Source organism: Dipodomys spectabilis, unplaced genomic scaffold (genome assembly GCF_019054845.1).
Source record: "Dipodomys spectabilis isolate Male_0828 unplaced genomic scaffold, ASM1905484v1 ptg000329l, whole genome shotgun sequence".
Taxonomy (NCBI): Eukaryota; Metazoa; Chordata; class Mammalia; order Rodentia; family Heteromyidae; genus Dipodomys; species Dipodomys spectabilis.
In genome coordinates this window covers 4965380-4983364 of record NW_024871006.1, presented here as the reverse complement: position 1 = coordinate 4983364, position 17985 = coordinate 4965380, and the positions used below count along the sequence as shown (strand labels likewise).

General features: G+C 48.7%; 2 protein-coding genes across 9 annotated transcripts in view; one reads left to right on the top strand and one right to left on the bottom strand.

The window, feature by feature from the left end:
- Positions 1–16928, bottom strand: part of Ten1 (TEN1 subunit of CST complex) — a 40233-nt gene extending 23305 nt beyond the window's left edge. Inside the window, exons 1-6 of one of the 7 annotated variants that reach the window (XM_042702614.1) lie at positions 16799–16928; positions 12936–13063; positions 11019–11139; positions 9861–9977; positions 5219–5376; positions 781–912 (exon numbers count right to left, since the gene is read on the bottom strand). In XM_042702614.1, the coding sequence (XP_042558548.1) occupies positions 791–912; positions 5219–5376; positions 9861–9949 (369 nt within the window). In that variant the 5' untranslated portion in view covers positions 9950–9977; positions 11019–11139; positions 12936–13063; positions 16799–16928 and the 3' untranslated portion in view covers positions 781–790. The other 6 variants (XM_042702610.1, XM_042702608.1, XM_042702611.1 and 3 more) reach the window with 6 other exon arrangements.
- Positions 16929–17039: 111 nt separating this feature from the next.
- Acox1 (acyl-CoA oxidase 1) overlaps positions 17040–17985 on the top strand; it is a 28693-nt gene continuing 27747 nt past the window's right edge. The window contains exons 1-2 of one of the 2 annotated variants that reach the window (XM_042702605.1): positions 17040–17228; positions 17451–17610. In XM_042702605.1, coding sequence (XP_042558539.1) covers positions 17120–17228; positions 17451–17610 — 269 coding nt within the window. In that variant the 5' untranslated portion in view covers positions 17040–17119. The remainder of the gene's footprint in view (positions 17229–17450; positions 17611–17985) is intronic. The other variant, XM_042702604.1, reaches the window with a different exon arrangement.

The following is a 17985-nucleotide window of genomic DNA, read 5'->3' as shown; positions in this document are numbered from 1 at the left end:
AACCGTGATCCTCAGATCTCAGCCTCCTGAGTAGCTAGGATTACAGGCTTGAGCCACCGGTGCCCAGCTGGCTTGAGCTTTTTTACTTTTGTGATCAGTAACTCAGTTTTATTTCCTGTGTTAACAACCATTAAAACCCCAAACAAAACAAGTAGCCCCTAGCACCCAAGGGCCAATGAAGAGAAGCCATTAGGTTGTCACCCTTAAGTAACAAGTACTTCTAGACTCTCTGTGCTAGGTAAGGATGCATTGCTTCCCAGGGGACCTAAGTTGCAACCTTGAGTCTGCTGCCCAGTCCACCTTTAGCGGGAAGCAGGGGGCCCAAAGCGCTGCATGGTCCGCATGACCAGGGCAACCTGTCCAAGGAAGCTGGTGATGGAAGCCCGGAGCAGGCGAGCGTCTCCAGCTGTCCAGTGTACGGCCACGGTGCTGGCGCTCACTGTGAGCTCCTTCCCCAGTGCTCCCTGGTGGGGCTCAGCATCTGAGGCCAGGGCCCCATAGGCGATTTCGGCTTCCAAAGGGGTCGGGAAAGGCACCCTGAGGGCAAACATGGGTGGTTGGACTCCAGGCCTTTCAGCGCAGGATGTAGCGTCTCTTGTCTGAATCCTGGTCTTGTAATACACGTGCAATAGGGTGTGCTCCACTGGTTGTAACCTGTACTAAACCAGGATTGCCAGGACAGCAGCAGCTACTCTGGCTACGTTGGCTGTCGGCGCCAGGGGCTGCATCTCCGGTGCCTGTGTCGGCTGCCTGCATGTTGGCGACCGCTCCGCCTTCCACCTGAGCTTTCTTATTGGCTGCTGTCCCTCTCTTGCAGATACAGTCTCTGCTCCTGGATGGCTTTTTCTAACAAGGGCAGATTCATTCCCTCCACACAGGTCAGCACCCGAGCCTTCACCAAGAAGCCACCATCTGAAAGACAAAACAACGCAAGTGTCAGACACATTCTGCCAGTGCCCCAAGCTGTTCCCCTGACTTGTTTGGACCTGAGTTATTTGTGTGTGTGTGTGTGTGTGTGTGTACACATGTGCACGTATGCATACATGTGCAGTACTGTGGTCTGAGGACTTTCCCTGAGCTTTTTTGCTCAAGGCTGGCATTCTACCTCTTAAGCCATACCTCCAGATCCAGCTGGTTAATTGAAGATAAGAGTCTCATAGACTTTTCTGCTGGGTTGCCTTTGAACTAAGATCCTCAGATCTTAGCCTCCTGAGTAGCTAGAATCACACATGTGAGCCACCATTTCCCAGCTGTTTTTTGTTCTGTTTTGTCAGTCCTGGGGCTTGAACTCTGGGCCTGGGCGCTGTCCCTTAGCTCTTCAGCTCAAGGTGAGTGCTCTACCACTTGAGCCACAGTGCCACTTCCAGTTTTCTGATGGTTAATTGGAGATAGGAATCTCACAGACTTTCCTGCCTGGGATGGCTTTGAACGCCTCAGATCTCAGCCTCTTGAGTAGCTAGGATTACAGGTGTAAGCTACCGGCGCCAGGCTGCTTTGTTTTGTTTTGGGCACTAGGGGTTAAACTCAAAACCTTGTACTTTCAAGGCAGGTCTTCATTTTATTTTGTTTAGGGGGTCTCTCATTATGTCATTATGCCCAAGCCAGAGTGGACTGCAATCTTCTACTTGGGTTTCCCATATAGTTGGGTGGACAGGTGTGTCACCACACCCTACCATTGTACTTCTAATATTGTGGAATGACAGGTACTGACCAGTAGGCCCAGTCATTGGTTGAGATTGAGTCTTATGAACTTCTATTTTTGTACAGGCTGGTCTCCAGTGATGATCTAGATTACAAACTTGAGAGCTTGAGCCGCTATGCCTGAAGACATTAAAAAATTTTTTTTTACTTGCCTCTGCCCCCTGGAGCGCTCCAATGAGAATAATACTCAGTGTTCTAGAACATTATTTGATTTTTTTTTTTTGCCAGTCCTGGGACTTGAACTCAGGGCCTGGGCGTTGTCCCTTAGCCTTTTCTCTCAATGTTGGCACTGCTCCACTTCTGGCATTTTTGCTGGCTAACTGTATATCAGAGTCTCACAGACTTTCCTGCCTGGGCTGTCTTTGAACCATGATCTTCAGATCTCAGCCTCCAGATTAGGTAGGATAGAGGCGTGAGCCACTGGTGCCACACTAGCTGGATCTTCGTTTTTTGGTTCATTGGGTTAGAGTTTCTATGTAGCCCATGTTGACCTCAAACTCATGATCTTCTTGCCTCACCCTCTCCAGTGCTGGGATTACAGGTGTGCAATACCACATCTGGCTGTAGGAGGTAGCTTTAGAGATATGATAGTCATAAGGGACAAGGTGGGCAATGCCATTAGGCCATTTGCAAAAGGCTCGTGGAGACTGAATGAAAAGAACCACGAAAAAAACCTGGCATCAGTGGCTCAGGTCTGTAATTCTAGATATTCAGGAGGCTGAGATCTGAGGATCCCAGTTCAAAGACAGCCCAGAAAGAAAAGTCCTCGTGAGATTCTTATCTCCAATTAACCACCAGAAAACCAGAGTGGTACTGTGGCTCAAAGTGGTACAGTCCTAGCCTTGAAAACGCTCAGCGATAGTTCCCAGGCCCCGAGTTCAAGACCCGGGACTAGCACAGACATACACATACCCCTCCCCCCCATAAAAAGGAGAGGAGGGGCTGGGAATATGGTTTAGTGGTAGAGTGCTTGCCTAGCATGCATGATGCCCTGGGTTCGATTCCTCAGTACGACATGCACAGAAAAAGCCAGAAGTGGCACTGTGGCTCAAGTAGTAGAGTGCTAGCCTTGAGCAAAAAGAAGCTCAGGGACAGTGCCAAGGCTCTGAGCTCAAGCCTCAAGACTGGCCAAAAAAAAACCAAAAAAAAACAACCCCCCCCCAAAAAAAAGTCAGGTGTAGGACAAAAGTAAACGAATGGCAATTGGGGCAGGAAGGATAGGAGGCCAGGGCTGGAATGGTACCTAAGGCCCACTGTGGGAGAAAGAAGGAGGAAGCAAACTCTGAAGTCCCAAGTCTGCGAGTCTGGGGATGAGGGGGATGGACAGAAGGATGGGGCAGTGAGAGGTAAAAGGGCAAAGATACTGAGAGTGACCTTCCAGCAGCAGGGGTGAGTCAATCTGGAAAATCCAGGTCCAAGGTGCAGGGCGGGGATGGAAGGAAGAAGTAGAGCAGAGGTGAGGCATGGTGCAACTGGCTGGCGGCAGGAAAAGGAAGACAGGTGTGCCAGGCTGAATCAAAGGAGCTGGCGGGTTCTGGTTCTGGTTCTGGGCTTTGGGGGCAGGGGGGAAGGGGTGTGGGTGGCTTGGGAGCTTAAACAAGCCCAGTGGCAGAACCTGCTGGTTTGGATAAAGGCCAGGTTTCGGCTAAGATCCGGAGAGATAGGGCATTGGCAGTGGGAGACACAAATATACTGGCGTTTCTAAGTGTAGGAAGAACGGGGTGAGGAGCAGGAAGATAGGAACACCAGCGACTCTGGGAGATAACAGGAGGAAGCCATCTTGATGTCACTGCCACCAAGTGACTTTTTGTTGTTGCTGTTGCTTTTGATCCTGGTATCAGAGCTTGACTTCAGAGCCTCATGCTCTGGCTTAGCTTTTCCTGGTCACATCTGCTGTTCTACTTTTTTTTTTTTTTTTTGCTAGTCCTGGAGCTTGAACTCAGGGTCTGGGTACTATCCCTGAGCTTCTTTTGTGTAAGGCTAGCACTCTACCACTTGAGCCACAGTGCCACTTCTGGCTTTTTCTGTTTATGTGGTACTGAGGAATCGAACCCAGGGCTTCATGCATGCTAGCCAGGCACTCTACCACTATGCCACATTCCCAGTCCCTGGTCCCAGTTCCCTACCTCTTGAGCCACACTTTTTTTTGTTGGTCATGGGGCTTGAACTCTGGGCCTGGGCACTATCCCTGCACTCTTCAGCTCAAGGCAAGCGCTCTATCATTTGAGCCACAGCGCCACTTCCGGTTTCTAGTGGTTTATTGGAAATAAGGGTCTCCCAGAGCCAGGCGCTGGTGGCTTATGCCTATAATCCTAGCTACCTACTTAGGAGGCTGAGATCTGATTGCGGTTCAAAGCCAGCCAGGACAGGAAAGTCTGTGAGACTCTTATCTCCAATAAACCACTCAAAAATGGGAAGTGGTGCTATGGCTCAAGAGGTAGAGTGCTTGCCTTGAGCTGAAGAGCACAGGGACAGCGCCCAGGCCCAGAGTTCAAGCCCCATGACCGACAAAAAAAAAAAAAAGTCTCATGGACTTTCTTGCCTGGCCTGGCTTTGAACCATGATCCTCAGATCTCAGCCTCCTGAATAGCTAGGATTACAGGCGTGAGCCCATTGGTGCTCAGCCATGGAAAGACTTTTATGTGAATTTAACTAGCCAAAGGTGTGAAAATGGAGATGTGGCTGAAGTGGTAGAGCATGATCAAAAAGCCAAGGGAGAGCTCAAAAGCCCTAAATTTAAGCCCTAGTGTTAACATGCACCGATGGACAGACAGACAAAGGTATACAGACACACATAAGAAAATGGGCGCTGGGGGCTGGGAAGGTGGCTCAGTGGTAGAGCGCTTGCCTTGCATGCATGAGGCCCTGTATTTGATTCCTCAGCACCACATAAGCAAAAAGAAAAAAGCCGGAAGTGGCTCAAGTGGTAGAGAGCTAGCCTTGAGCTGAAGAGCTGAGGACAGAGCCCAGGCCGAGTTCAGGCCCCACAACCGGACCCCCCCAAAAAAAAAAAAAAAGAAAATGGGCGCTGGTGGCTCAGGCCTGTAATCCTAGCTACTCAGGAGGCTGAGATCTGAGGGTTGAGGTTCAAAGCCAGTCAGGGCAGGAAAGTCTGTGAAACTCTTATCTCCAATAAACCACCAGAAAACTGGAAATGGCACTGTGGCTCAAGTGGTAGAGCGCTCGCCTTGAGCTGAAGAGCTGAGGGACAGCGCCCAGGCCCAGAGTTCAGGCCCCAGGACAAAAAAAAAAGAAGAAAAGAAACGCGTGCCTTTTCTCCCTGTGCCCACTTTCCCATGGTGCCTCTCTTCACTCTCACCTTCTTGCCTGATCTTGGTATCACAAGGCTGGGGTGCTCTGAATCCAGTAATATTTGTTTCCCAAGAGTCCTGGAAAGCACTTGACCAGATGGTAGCTGACACATTCCAGGCCCATTTCCAATTGCTAAGTCACCCAAAGGAGGCTGGGCCAGCACAGGGCTCAAAGGGAAGCAGTTTTGGAGGTGTGGCTTACTTACCCTTCTGGTGTTCCAGCTCCCCAAGGACCATGTACAGGGAGCCCACCTGGGCCTGGAATGGCTCTACCAGCCTGGTACACACAAGCACCTGGTGCTGATCCGACCCGTGCTGAGCCCTCAGAGTCACACGTGACTGTGTCATGTCATAGAGGTACAGCCTGGAGGGTGAAGAGGGTACGGTCACTCCTACCCCACACAGAACCACCACCAGGTTCAAAGGTTTTGGGAGGCTAGAAATTCATGATCTGCTGCCAGTTCCAGCTTTTTATTGCTGGTTCCCTGGAGATGAGTCTGCACAGATTTATCTGCCCCAGCTGGCAGAGAAATCAGATCTCAGCCTTTTAAGTAGTTAGGATTACAGGCATGAGTCACCTTAGTGGTACTTTTTGATGAGCTGAAGTGTTTTTGCTAATGTCCAAGTATATTCTTTTTTCCCTTTTTCTTCTTCTTGTTTTGTTTTTTGTCAGTCATAGGCCTGGGTGCTGTCCCTGAGCTCTTCAGTTCAAGGCTAGTACTCTACCACTTGAGTCACAGCACCACTTCTGGCTTTTTCTGCTTATGTAGTGCTGAGGAATCGAACCCAGAGCCTCATGCATGCAAGGCAAGCACTCTATCACTGAGCCACCTTCCCAGCCCCTCTTCTTTTCTTAGACTTTTTGGTTTGTGTGTCTTACCCAAGAGATTTTTATCAACTGCAAAAACATGAAGAAATGTTCCCAGTTATAATCCTGACCAGGGATTATACTTGTAATCACAGCACCTGAGAGGCTGAATTAGGAGGATTATGAGTGGAAGATCAGCTTGGACTATTGAGCGAGATCTTGTTTCAAAAACCAAAAATGGGGGCTGGGAATATGCCTTAGTGGTAGAGTGCTTGCCTAGCATGCATGAAGCCCTGGGTTCCATTCCTTAACATCCCATAAACAGAAAAAGCCGGAAGTGATGCTGTGGCTCAAATGGTAGAGTGCTAGCCTTGAGCAAAAAAAGCTCAGGGACAGTGCCCAGGCCTTGAGTTCAAGCTTCAGAACTGGCCAAAAAAAAAAAAAGGTATCAATGTAAAAAAAAAATCAGTACAGAAATGGTTAAGTAAGTTATGGCAGGACTATATGTGTCATTTAACAACAGGCATGTGGGGGCTGGGAAGGTGGCTCAGTGGTAAAGCGCTTGCCTTGCATGCTTCAGGCCCTGGGTTCGATTCCTCAGCACCACATAAGCAAAAAAAAAAAAGGCGGAAGTGGTGCTGTGGCTCAAGTGGTAGAGCGCTAGCCTTGAGCTGAAGGGCAGCGCCCAGGCTCAGAGTTCAGGCCCACGACCGGACCCAAGATAAAAAAACAAAAAACAACAATAGGCATGTGTTCAAGAAATGAGCTGCTGGGCAATTTTGTCATTGTTCAAACATCATTACACCTGGACAATGGCTTGGTACATAAGTAGGCTATGTGAAGGAGCCTCTCGCTCCTAGGCCACACTTCTGTGCTGCATGTTACTATACTGAATGGGCAGCTGAGACACAGCAGTATTTATTATCTAAATACAAGTAGAGATAGAAAAAAAAGTACAGCAATTTCTCAGCATTTGTATAATTTCATGGGACCACTGTCAAACGTGGAGTCTGTTGTTAATTCAAATATACACTGCATGACTGTGCATCTACACACAATGAAATAAAATAGGCCTACGTAGATGGGCAATGGTGGCTCATGTCTATAATTCTAGCTATCCAGGAGGCTGAGATCTGAGGATTGCAATTTGAAACTAGTCTAGGAAAAAAATCCAACTAACCAGAAAAACAAAACAAAACAAAACAAAAAAACACCCAAAAGCCGGGCACAGGTGGCTCACACCTGTAATCCTAGCTACTCAGGAGGCTGAGATCTGAGGATCGCGGTTCAAAGCCAGCCCGGGCAGGAGAGACCGCGAGACTCTTATCTCCAATAAACCACCAGAAAACCGGAAGTGGTGCTCTGGCTCAAGTGGTAGAGTGCTGAAGAGCTGAGGGACAGCGCCCATGTCCAGAGTTCAAGACCCACAACTGACCAAAAAACAACAACAACAAACACTCAGAAGTAGAGGTGTGGCTCAAGGGGTAAAGTGTCAGCCTTGAGCATCCTTGTGCAGTGCTCTCCCCGGCTGACTGGGGCTGACCTGCATAACCATGAAGCTGCTGCAGGAAGGACTGAGAATGGCTTCCTCCTCATTTAGTCTCTGGGACCTCATGGCTGTGCTCTAAGGAGCCTCTCACAGCCCTGCAGAGAAAGACATGTCTGGGAGTGTCAGCACTAACTCTCCAGCTGTGTGAATGAAGGTATCACCTGAGGGTAGATCCATCGGTTCTGGGGGAACCTCTGGATGACCAAAGGAACCTGCAGACCCCTGAGCCAGAACCACCCAGGTAAGCTGCTAAGCTGTCCTCACATTCCTAACCCGCACTGCGAAGCCAGAACATCTTCTGTCACTTTGCTGTCAGTCACTTGGGGCAATGTGTCACATGATGATATGCACCTATCGGCAGGAGTACATCCACCCACCCAGATACATAACCGTATACACACAGATGAGAAAGCAGAGAAAGACAGTCGTAGAGATAGCAGTGGTCATCGGTATAACAGGATGACAGGTGGGCTGGGAAGGTGGCTCAGTGGCAGAGTGCTTGCCTGGCATGCATGAAGCCCTGGGTTCGATTCCTCAGCACCACATGAACAGAAAAAGCCAAAAGTGGCGCTGTGGCTCAAGTGGTAGAGTGCTAGCCTTGAGCAAAAAGCAGCTCAGGGACAGTGCCCAGGCCCTGAGTTCAAGTCCCAGGACTGCAAACAACAAAAAAACAGGATGACAGGTGATTTTTTTTTTCTCATTTTCTTTACCCCTTTATGGAAGGTCTGTGTGTGTGTGTGTGTGTGTGAACTCAGGAGCCTGAGTGTGTGTGTGTGTGTGTGTGTGAACTCAGGAGCCTGAGTGTGTGTGTGTGTGTGTGTGAACTCAGGAGCCTGAGTGTGTGTGTGTGTGTGAACTCAGGAGCCTGAGTGTGTGTGTGTGTGTGTGTGTGTGTGTGTGAACTCAGGAGCCTGAGTGTGTGTGTGTGTGTGTGTGTGTGTGAACTCAGGAGCCTGAGTGTGTGTGTGTGTGTGTGAACTCAGGAGCCTGAGTGTGTGTGTGTGTGTGTGTGTGTGAACTCAGGAGCCTGAGTGTGTGTGTGTGTGTGTGTGTGTGAACTCAGGAGCCTGAGTGTGTGTGTGTGTGTGTGTGTGAACTCAGGAGCCTGAGTGTGTGTGTGTGTGAACTCAGGAGCCTGAGTGTGTGTGTGTGTGTGTGTGTGTGAACTCAGGAGCCTGAGTGTGTGTGTGTGTGAACTCAGGAGCCTGAGTGTGTGTGTGTGTGTGTGTGTGAACTCAGGAGCCTGAGTGTGTGTGTGTGTGTGTGTGAACTCAGGAGCCTGAGTGTGTGTGTGTGTGTGTGTGTGTGAACTCAGGAGCCTGAGTGTGTGTGTGTGTGTGTGTGAACTCAGGAGCCTGAGTGTGTGTGTGTGTGAACTCAGGAGCCTGAGTGTGTGTGTGTGTGTGTGAACTCAGGAGCCTGAGTGTGTGTGTGTGTGTGTGTGTGTGTGAACTCAGGAGCCTGAGTGTGTGTGTGTGTGTGTGTGTGTGAACTCAGGAGCCTGAGTGTGTGTGTGTGTGTGAACTCAGGAGCCTGAGTGTGTGTGTGTGTGTGTGTGTGTGTGTGTGAACTCAGGAGCCTGAGTGTGTGTGTGTGTGTGTGTGTGAACTCAGGAGCCTGAGTGTGTGTGTGTGTGTGTGTGTGTGAACTCAGGAGCCTGAGTGTGTGTGTGTGTGTGTGTGTGTGTGAACTCAGGAGCCTGAGTGTGTGTGTGTGTGTGTGTGTGTGAACTCAGGAGCCTGAGTGTGTGTGTGTGTGTGTGTGTGTGTGAACTCAGGAGCCTGAGTGTGTGTGTGTGTGTGTGTGTGTGTGTGTGTGTGTGTGTGTGTGAACTCAGGAGCCTGAACACTGTCCTTTAGCTTTTTTTGCCCAAGGCTGTTGTTCTACTACTTGAGCCACATCTCCATTTCCCACTTTTTTGGTGGTTAATTGGAGATAAGAGCCTCACACACAATCCTGCCCCTAACTTTCCTACATGTTTTTTTTTTTTATTATAATCAATAAAAATTAAGTTTTTGGTGTATGCCAGTTGAGCCACAGCTTTTTTTTTCTTCTTTTTTTTTGGGGGGGGAGTCGGTCGTGGGGCCTGGGCCTGGGCGCTGTCCCTCAGCTCTTCAGCTCAAGGCTAGCACTCTACCACTTGAGCCACAGCGCTACTTCTGGCTTTTTTCTTTTTGCTTATGTGGTGCTAAGGAATCGAACCCAGGGCCTCATACATGCAAGACAAGCACTCTACCACTGAGCCACCTTCCCAGCCCAGCCACAGCTTTTTCATAGACAATCAGAGATAAGAGTCTCACGGACTTTCCTGCCCAGGCTAGCTTTGAACTGTGATCCTCCGCTCTCTACCTCCTTGAGTAGCTGGGATTACAGGCATGAGGTGTCCAGCCTGGCTTTTCTAATAATTAGACAAAATTATAATGAAACTATTTGAACCATGTTCAGGGGGACAGTATTCCCACCACTCATGTGAGAAAATCACCACACTTACCTGCCGAATGTTCGAAGGGTGCCGCCGTCAGGAACATGGCCAGCACCTACCTCCCAGGGGAGGTAATAGATCCCGGGTTTGGGCAGCATCCTTCACAGACAGGAGTTCTGAAGATTCCTGATAAACCACAAGACAGACATCAGCAGAAACATGAGACAGGTAAGATCTGGAAAGCTAGCTCCAATGAGCTAAGTTATGCAATTAAAAAAATTTCATGACACTTTTTTTGGGCAGTTTTGGGGCTTGAACTCGGGGCCTGGGTGTTATCCCTGAGCTCTTTTGCTCAAGGCTAGAGCTCTACCACTTTGAGCCATAGCTCCACTTCTAGTTTCTGAGATAAAAGTCTCACAGGACTTTTTTTGTCTGCCTGGCTTGCATCCTTGATCCTCAGATCTCAGCCTCCTGAATAGCTAGGATTACAGGCATGAGCACTGGAAACTGGTGCAGTTTCTTCTGGTGCAGTATCTTCTCCTTCCTTCCTTTTTTCCTCCTCCTGCTCCTCCTCCTCTTCTTTCTCTTCTTCCTCCTCCTTCTCTTTCTCCCTCTCCCTCTCCTTCTCCCCCCTCTCTCTTTATGCAAATTCTAGGGCTTGAACTCAAGGCCTCACACTCTTGCTTAGCTTTTGTGCTTTGTGCTTAATCCTAGAACTCTACCACTTAAACTACACTTTTTTTTTTTTGGTAACACTGGAGTCTGAATTTAGGGACATGGGCTTACTGGACATTTTAGCCTATTCTTAACAGCTTAAGGTATTATACATTTATCAAATTAATGCTCATTTAATAAGATTTAATGAAAACCATTTGCTAAATAGCCATGGAAGCACATACCTAGAATCCCAGCACACAAGAGGCTGATGCAGTGATTATCCTGAATTCAAGATTAGCTTGGGTTATATAGTGAGACCCTGTATCTAACCCCTCCCTCAAAGATAACATTGTTATGGACTAAAGAACATTTTAAACAATGGAGTGCTTCTTTTTATTAATTTACTTCTATTATTATTATTATTACTATTACAATTCTGGAAATTGAACCCAAGGGCAACACTCCTAGCTCTTCAACGATTGCTTGATCAAACAAGCAATTAGCAGTTGGGACAAAGCTACATAGTAATTAAATAATCCTCAGATCCCTGTAGAAAACAGATGTTGCAACCTTTAGTCCTGCAATTTAATACACCTTAGACTCTTGCACAATTGGTTTTAATATCCTCTAATGAAGACATCATCAGGGAGTACTGCCGGTCAATGTGAAATGGCTGGTTCAAGACAGCATGCTAAAACAAAAGTAAACAAATAAATAAATAAACAGTGTGCCAAGACTGGGTTTGGCTCTAAAGCTCAGGAGCAACTGGCCAAGGCCTCACTGGATCCCATTTCCTGAAATGCAGACATTCTGTATCCCCACGGCCAGGTGTCACAGCTGACCCTGTCACCAGAAAGGAGAATGTTCTGAGTCATAAGGCATGATAGACAAGCAAAAAGGTAAAAGAAAACACAAACCAAGATGAGTGCTCATATCTTATGCCTATAATCCTAGCTCGTGGTTCAAATTCAGTCTGAGCAGTAAAGTCCAGAAGATTCCATCTCCAAAATAACCAGCAAAAAGCTGGAAACATGAGGGCTGGGAAGGTGGCTCAGTGGTAGAGTGCTTGCCTTGCATGCATGAGGTCCTGGGTTCGATTCCTCAGCACCACATATGCAGAAAAAGCTGGAAATGGTGCTGTGGCTCAAGTGGTAGAGTGCTAGCCTTAAGCTGAAGAGTTGAGGGACAGCACCCAGAGTTCAAGCCCCACGACCAACCAAAAAAAAAGCTAGAGACATGGCTCAAGTGGTGGAGCAAGCAAGTCAAGTGAGCATGAGGACTTGAGTTCAAACACCTGTACTGGGGGAAAATTAAAAAATAAGAAAAGAAGCTGGGCGCTGGGCGCTCACCCCTGTAACCCTACCTACTCAGAGATCTGAGGATCACAGTTCTAAGCAGGGAAGTCCTTAAGACTCTGTCTCCAATTAATTGCCAAAGAGCTAAAAGTGGAGCTGTGTGACTCAAACACAAAAGCTCAGGACAGTGCCTAGGCCCTGAGTTCAAGCCCAAGGATCTGCACCAAGAAAAAAATCATTTTCTTTTTGTGGTATTGAGATTTGCGCTCAGAGCCTTAGGCATCTCTATCATTTGAGCCATGTGCCCCGCCCCAGAATCTTCTTAAAATTAATTTTGCAGCTGGGTGCTGATGGCTCATGCCTGTAATCCAAGCTACTCAGAAGGCTTAAGGACTGTGATTCAAAACCTAGTCTGAGCAGTTTCCTGCTCAGTGTCTGTGAGACACTAATCTCCAATTAACCAGTAAAAAATATAGAAATGGAGCTGTGGTCCAAGTGATAGAGTACCAGCCTTGAGGGAAAAAGCTCACAGACAGCACCCAGGCCCTGAGTTCAAGCCCCAGAACTGGTGCACGCATACACACATGCTGTCACAACAAATCTAAGAAAGTAACGCAATTGGGTGCTATCTATAATGTTCTAGTAATGGGGCTTGAACTCAGGGTCCTGAACTCTCACTTGGGTTTTCTGCTCATAGCCAGCTCTCTACTCACTTTTCGCTGGTTAAATGGGCGATAAGTCTCACTAGACTTTCCTGCCCTGAGCTGATTTCTTTTTCTTTTTTTCTCTTTTTTTGGTCGGTCGTGAGTCTTGAACTCTGGGCCCAGGTGCTGTCCCTTAGCTCTTCAGCTCAAGGCGAGTGCTCTACCCCTTGAGCCACTTCTGATTTTCTGGTGGTTCATTGGAGATAAGAGCCTCATGGACTTTCCTGCCTGGGCCGGCTTTGAACAGCAATCCTCACATGTCAGCCTCCTAAGTAGTTAGGATTATAGGCGTGAGCCACCGGTGCCCATCCCTGAGCTGATTTCAAAACCTCAATCCTCAGATCTCAGCCTCCTGAGTAGCTAGGAGCATAGGTGTGAGTGGTTCTGTTTTAAACCAGAAAAAAAACTGTGCTAAAGGAGACCACTGGACAATGTGCAAAACCATGAAGATTGGATAACCATGTTGCATCGATGCTAAGTTATCTTACCTGGTAATTGTCCTGTAGATGCCCTTAATTTTTAGGGACTATAGCCTGCAGTATTTACAAGCAAAGGAGAACTTCTGCAGTATTTTCTCAAATAGTTGGAAAACAGGAAACAAGTAAACAGAGTTGACCTGCAGGAGACAGCCATGCCAAATGTTAACTAGTGAATCTAGGTGAAAGGTATATTGCTTCTGTGTTTAACTCTTGCAATTATCCTGTAAGTTTGCAAATATTTCACCAAGTCCATCTAAAAGCTTAACACCAAGTACACTCACTGTCGTTATTACAGCCTGAATGGTCAAGCACAAGTGACAAAGGTTCAGTTCAAAGACTTCATTTTAAATTGTAGCATCAGGCAGCATTTCATTCCAACACTTCATTCCATAATGGAGTTTAAGTGTTCTGATGGGTAGAAAAGGTGTTTTTTTTTTTTAGACAAAGAATGACTAAAAAGCACAGAACAAAAAAGAAGTGAACTGAACTTTGGTGGTTCAAACTTGTAATCCTAGCTATTCAGAAGGCTGACATCTGAGGACCAAGGTTCCAAGCCAAAAGTTGGCCAGGCAATGGTGGATCAGCCTACTCAGGAGGCTGAGATCTGAGGATTGAGGTTCAAAGCCAGCCTAGGCAGTAAAGTCCTTGAAACTCTTATCTTCAATAAGCCACCAGAAAACCGAAAGTGGCACTGTGGCTCAAGTGGTAGAGAGCTGGCCTTGAGCTGAACAGCTCACAGACAGCGCCGCCCAGGCCCAGAGTTCAAACCCCATGACCCACCAAAAAACAAAAACAAAAGCAAAAAAACCCCAAAAGTTGGGGCTTTGGCTTAAGTGGTACAGAGCCAGCCTTGAGCAAAAAACCTAAGAGACGGCACCCAAGCCCTGAGTTCAAGCCCTAGTATTGGCACACACACACACACAAATCAGTCTATATTTGATGGTTAGACACATCATGACCTGCAGAAAATGTTTGAAAAGACATTATAACTCCACAATGATAAGCCTAGAAGCCTCCATCTTAGCAACACCCCATGATTCTCCATCCAGGCAACACCTTGAACATCAACCACCAGTTTGCTCACTGAGAATCTCCGAAGTCCCTGGCAGTTCGAAGAGTTTTGGATAGTAGTTCTTCTTTTTTTTTTTTTTTTTGTCTGTCTTGGAGCTTGAACTCTGGGCCTAGATACTGTCCCTAAACTCTTCAACTCAAGGCTAGTGCTCTACCACTGTGAGCCACAGCGCCACTTCTGATTTTCTGGTGGTTCATTGAAGGTAGTCTCAAGGCCTTTCCTGCCTGAGCTGGCTTTGAACCTCAATCCTCAGATCTCAGCCTCCTGAGTAGCTAGGATTACAGGAGTGGGCCACCAGCATCGGGCTTGGATAGTAGTTCTTAATCATAACCAGTATTCAGAAATAAAAGTCCTACCTTAAACCAAAGTTCCAATTACTATTTTCTCTGAGACACTGCCAAAACTTTGTCAAATTCCCCTTTCACCCAGTAAGCAGTAAACTCAACTGTATCTGATCAGCAGTTTATGTTGATTGTATTTGGAGCACTAGGTTTTGATGAGAGGAAATATTAAAAACAGCCCCAGGAGCCAGGTGCTGGTGGCTGTAATCCTAGCTACTCAGGGGAGAGATGGGATGATGGATGTTTGAAGCCAGCCCACGCAGGAAAGTCCCTGATATTCTTACATAGTAGAGTGCCTACTTGCCTAGTAAGCTAATAAACTGAGGCATGAGTTCAAACCCCAGTACCTCTAAAAGCTTTTTTTTTTTTTAAAAGAAAAACAGCCTCAATAACTTTCTTGTATAGGTTCATTAGAACTTAAGGCCCAAGGAACAAAAGAAACAATGATTTAGTCTTCAATTTTTTTTTTTGGGGGGGGGGTCCGGTTGTGGGGCCTGAACTTTGGGCCTAGGCGCTGTCCCTCAGCTCTTCAGCTCAAGGCTAGCGCTCTGCCACTTGAGCCACAGCGCCACTTCTGGCTTTTTTCTTTTTGCTTATGTGGTGCTGAGGAATCGAACCCAGGGCCTCAGGTATGCAAGCAAGGCAAGCGCTCTACCACTGAGCCACCTTCCCAGTCCTAGTCTTCAACTTTTTTTTGTACTTGTGTTCATTGTGAGGCTTTCTATATTGATATTTTAATACATGGTAAGTCATGGTAGTACAATGTGGAGCACTTGTTCAGATACAAAGTTCTTGTTCATTATCAGCAACCTCAAAAAGAATGCATGGGACTTTTATTTTTTATTTTGTGATACTAGTAATGGGGCTTGAACTGAGGGCCCGGGCACTGTCCCTTAGCTTTTTTCCACTTAAGGCTGGTGGCACTACCACTTGAATCATACTTCCATTTCTTGCTTTTTGGTGGTCAGTTGGAAATGAGTGTCTCATGGACTTTCCTGCCCAAGCTAGCCATGAACTGTGATACTCAGAGTAGCTAGGATTACAGGTGTGAGCCACCAGCACCTTTGAATTTCCTTTAAATTTGCTTTCGAGCTTAAAAACTCATTCGTTTTACCTTACTTCCAGTATTGTCACTGCAAAAAGGGATTGCATATGCTGATTTTTACAAGGGTAAACTAGGGAGAGGTAAAAGAATGCACAGTGGTTCTATATTTACTAAAGTGGCAGGAGGTCAAAGATAACTAAAACATATAAACAAGTGGGCATTTAGTGCTTTTGTGTGTGTGTGTGTGTGTGTGTCAGTCATGGGGCTTGAACTCTGGGCCTGGCTGCTGTCCCTGAGCTCTTCAGCTCAAGGTAAGCACTCTACCTCTTGAGCCACAGCACCACTTCTGGTTTTCTGGAGGTAAGAGTCTCACAGGCATTCCTACCCAGGCTGGCTTTAAACTGTGATCCTCAGATCTCAGCCTCCTGGGTAGCTAGGATTACAACTACCAGGGCCCGGCTCATTTAGCGATTTATCGGTGCTCATAACACAAAAAGCCTGCATTCCAAGATCTCTTAAGAACAGCTCTCATGTTGTACGGGTGATTGGTCCCTAGGCCTGACTCACTAAACCATACCCCAGCCTAAGACTGCCAGCTTCAGGAAAAAAAAGCGTTGCTGCCACGGGCTGGGAAGGTGGCTCAGTGGTGGTGTGCTAGCCTTGCATGCATGAAGCCTTGGGTTCGATTCCCCAGTACCACACACACAGAAAAAGCCGAAGTGGTGCTGTGGCTCAAGTGGCAGAGGGCTAGCCTTGAGCAAAAGCTCAGGGGCAGTGCCCAGGCCCTGAGTTCGAGCTCCACCACCCCAGGACTGAGTTCTCAGAATCACACACCAATGGAAAGCCACCGCAAGCCCACACCTCTGGCAGCAACACCCCATTATCTTAACACAAGAGCTCTTCCTCTTTGACCAGGTTCCCTAATGTCTGACGGCTCTAGAATCTCCTAGAACTTCCTTTCACCAATAATCTCTCCACCTCTGGGCTTTGCTCTGTCCCTGGGCTCCTTTCGCTCAAGGCGAGCGCTCTACCACTTGAGCCACAGCGCCACTTCTGGCTTTTCCCACTTAGGCGGTGCCGAGGAATCGAACCCTGGGCTTCGGGCACGGTACCGCTAAGCCGCATTCCCAGCCCCAGCCTCTTCAGCCTCATTCCCCTTCTCATTTCCGGGAAAGGTTGAGCGCGCCGACCCGGAAGCCTCGAGCGGGCGAGGCTGGAATCCCCCGGAGCAGGCGCAGTACCTCATCGTACCCTTGGTCCCGCCCCCACCCACGCAGCCAACCAATCCGACCCGGGCGTGCCCAAGGGCCCCGTTTTCCGCGATCACGTGACGCGGCCGAGCCGCGATTGCCGCGGGCGCCTCCTCCCTGCCCCGTTCCTGCCCCCTTCCCTGCACAAATTCTCGACCTTCTACCTGTGTCCCCTTGGCTCGGGGCCGCTCGGGAGCCTCCCCCGGCGGGTTCCCGGGGATTCGCCGGCTCCGCGGGCGTTCCCGGCGCGGGCGCCGCCTCCTCGCCGTCCTCCCCCGCCGCGGCGCGGCCGGGTCACGCGCGGCGCGGCGGCGGCGGCGAGGGAGGCGGGGCCGCGCGGGCCGGGCGGGGCGGGCCGGCCGGGCGGGGCCTGGCGTCGTCGAGGGGGACCGCTCTTAAGGCTGGGCACCAGCTGGAGTGGCAGAGTCGGACTTGGCCGCCATCGCTGCTGCTCCGTCCTCCCGCCGCTGGCACTGGCCGACACCATGAACCCCGACCTGCGCAGGGAGCGGGCCTCCGCCACCTTCAACCCGGAGCTCATCACACACATCCTGGACGGGGGCCCCGAGAACACCCGGCGCCGTCGGGAGATCGGTGAGTGCGGCCGGCCGAGCCTCCCCGCCCCCCCCCCCACCCGCCAGGCTTGGGACCTCACCTTGGGGAGGAACGGAGGAGGGCGCTGTGAGGTTTAGGGGGGAGCCCCCACTAGTGAGGGCGTCCTGTGGCTGGGTTGGAAGGGGGGGGCGCACTGCCCTTTATTCAGACCTGCTGATTGAGAGGTGATGTCAGTCTTCTTGTTCCTCACTCTCTTTGCAGAGGACTTGATTGTGAATGACCCAGATTTCCAGCATGAGGACTATAACTTCCTCACTCGCAGCCAGCGTTATGAGGCGGCTGTCAAGAAGAGTGCCATCATGGTAAAGAAGATAAGGGAGTTTGGCATTGCAGACCCTAATGAAATCATGTGGTTTAAAAGGTAGGTATGCTTTTAACTTAGCCCGGGGCAATTACTCCAAGTCCAGACTGTACAGTTACTTGGAGGTTGTTGGTCTTTGTGCTTGACATTTATTTGAAGGTTCCAAGTTGGAAGTATCATGTCACTTTAAGCCTTTATGTATGGAAAAGTAATGTGATTTCTGTGGTATCTAGCATGAATAAACATGCTAGAGTTCTCATTCTCAACTCCAAAATCTCATTTAAAGATTATTTTGGGGGCTGGGAAGGTGGCTCAGTGGTAGAGCTCTTGCCTTGCATGCCTGAGGCCCTGGGTTCGATTCCTCAGCACCACATAAGCAAAAAGAAAAAAAGCCGGAAGTGGCGCTGTGGCTCAAGTGGTAGAGCGCTAGCCTTG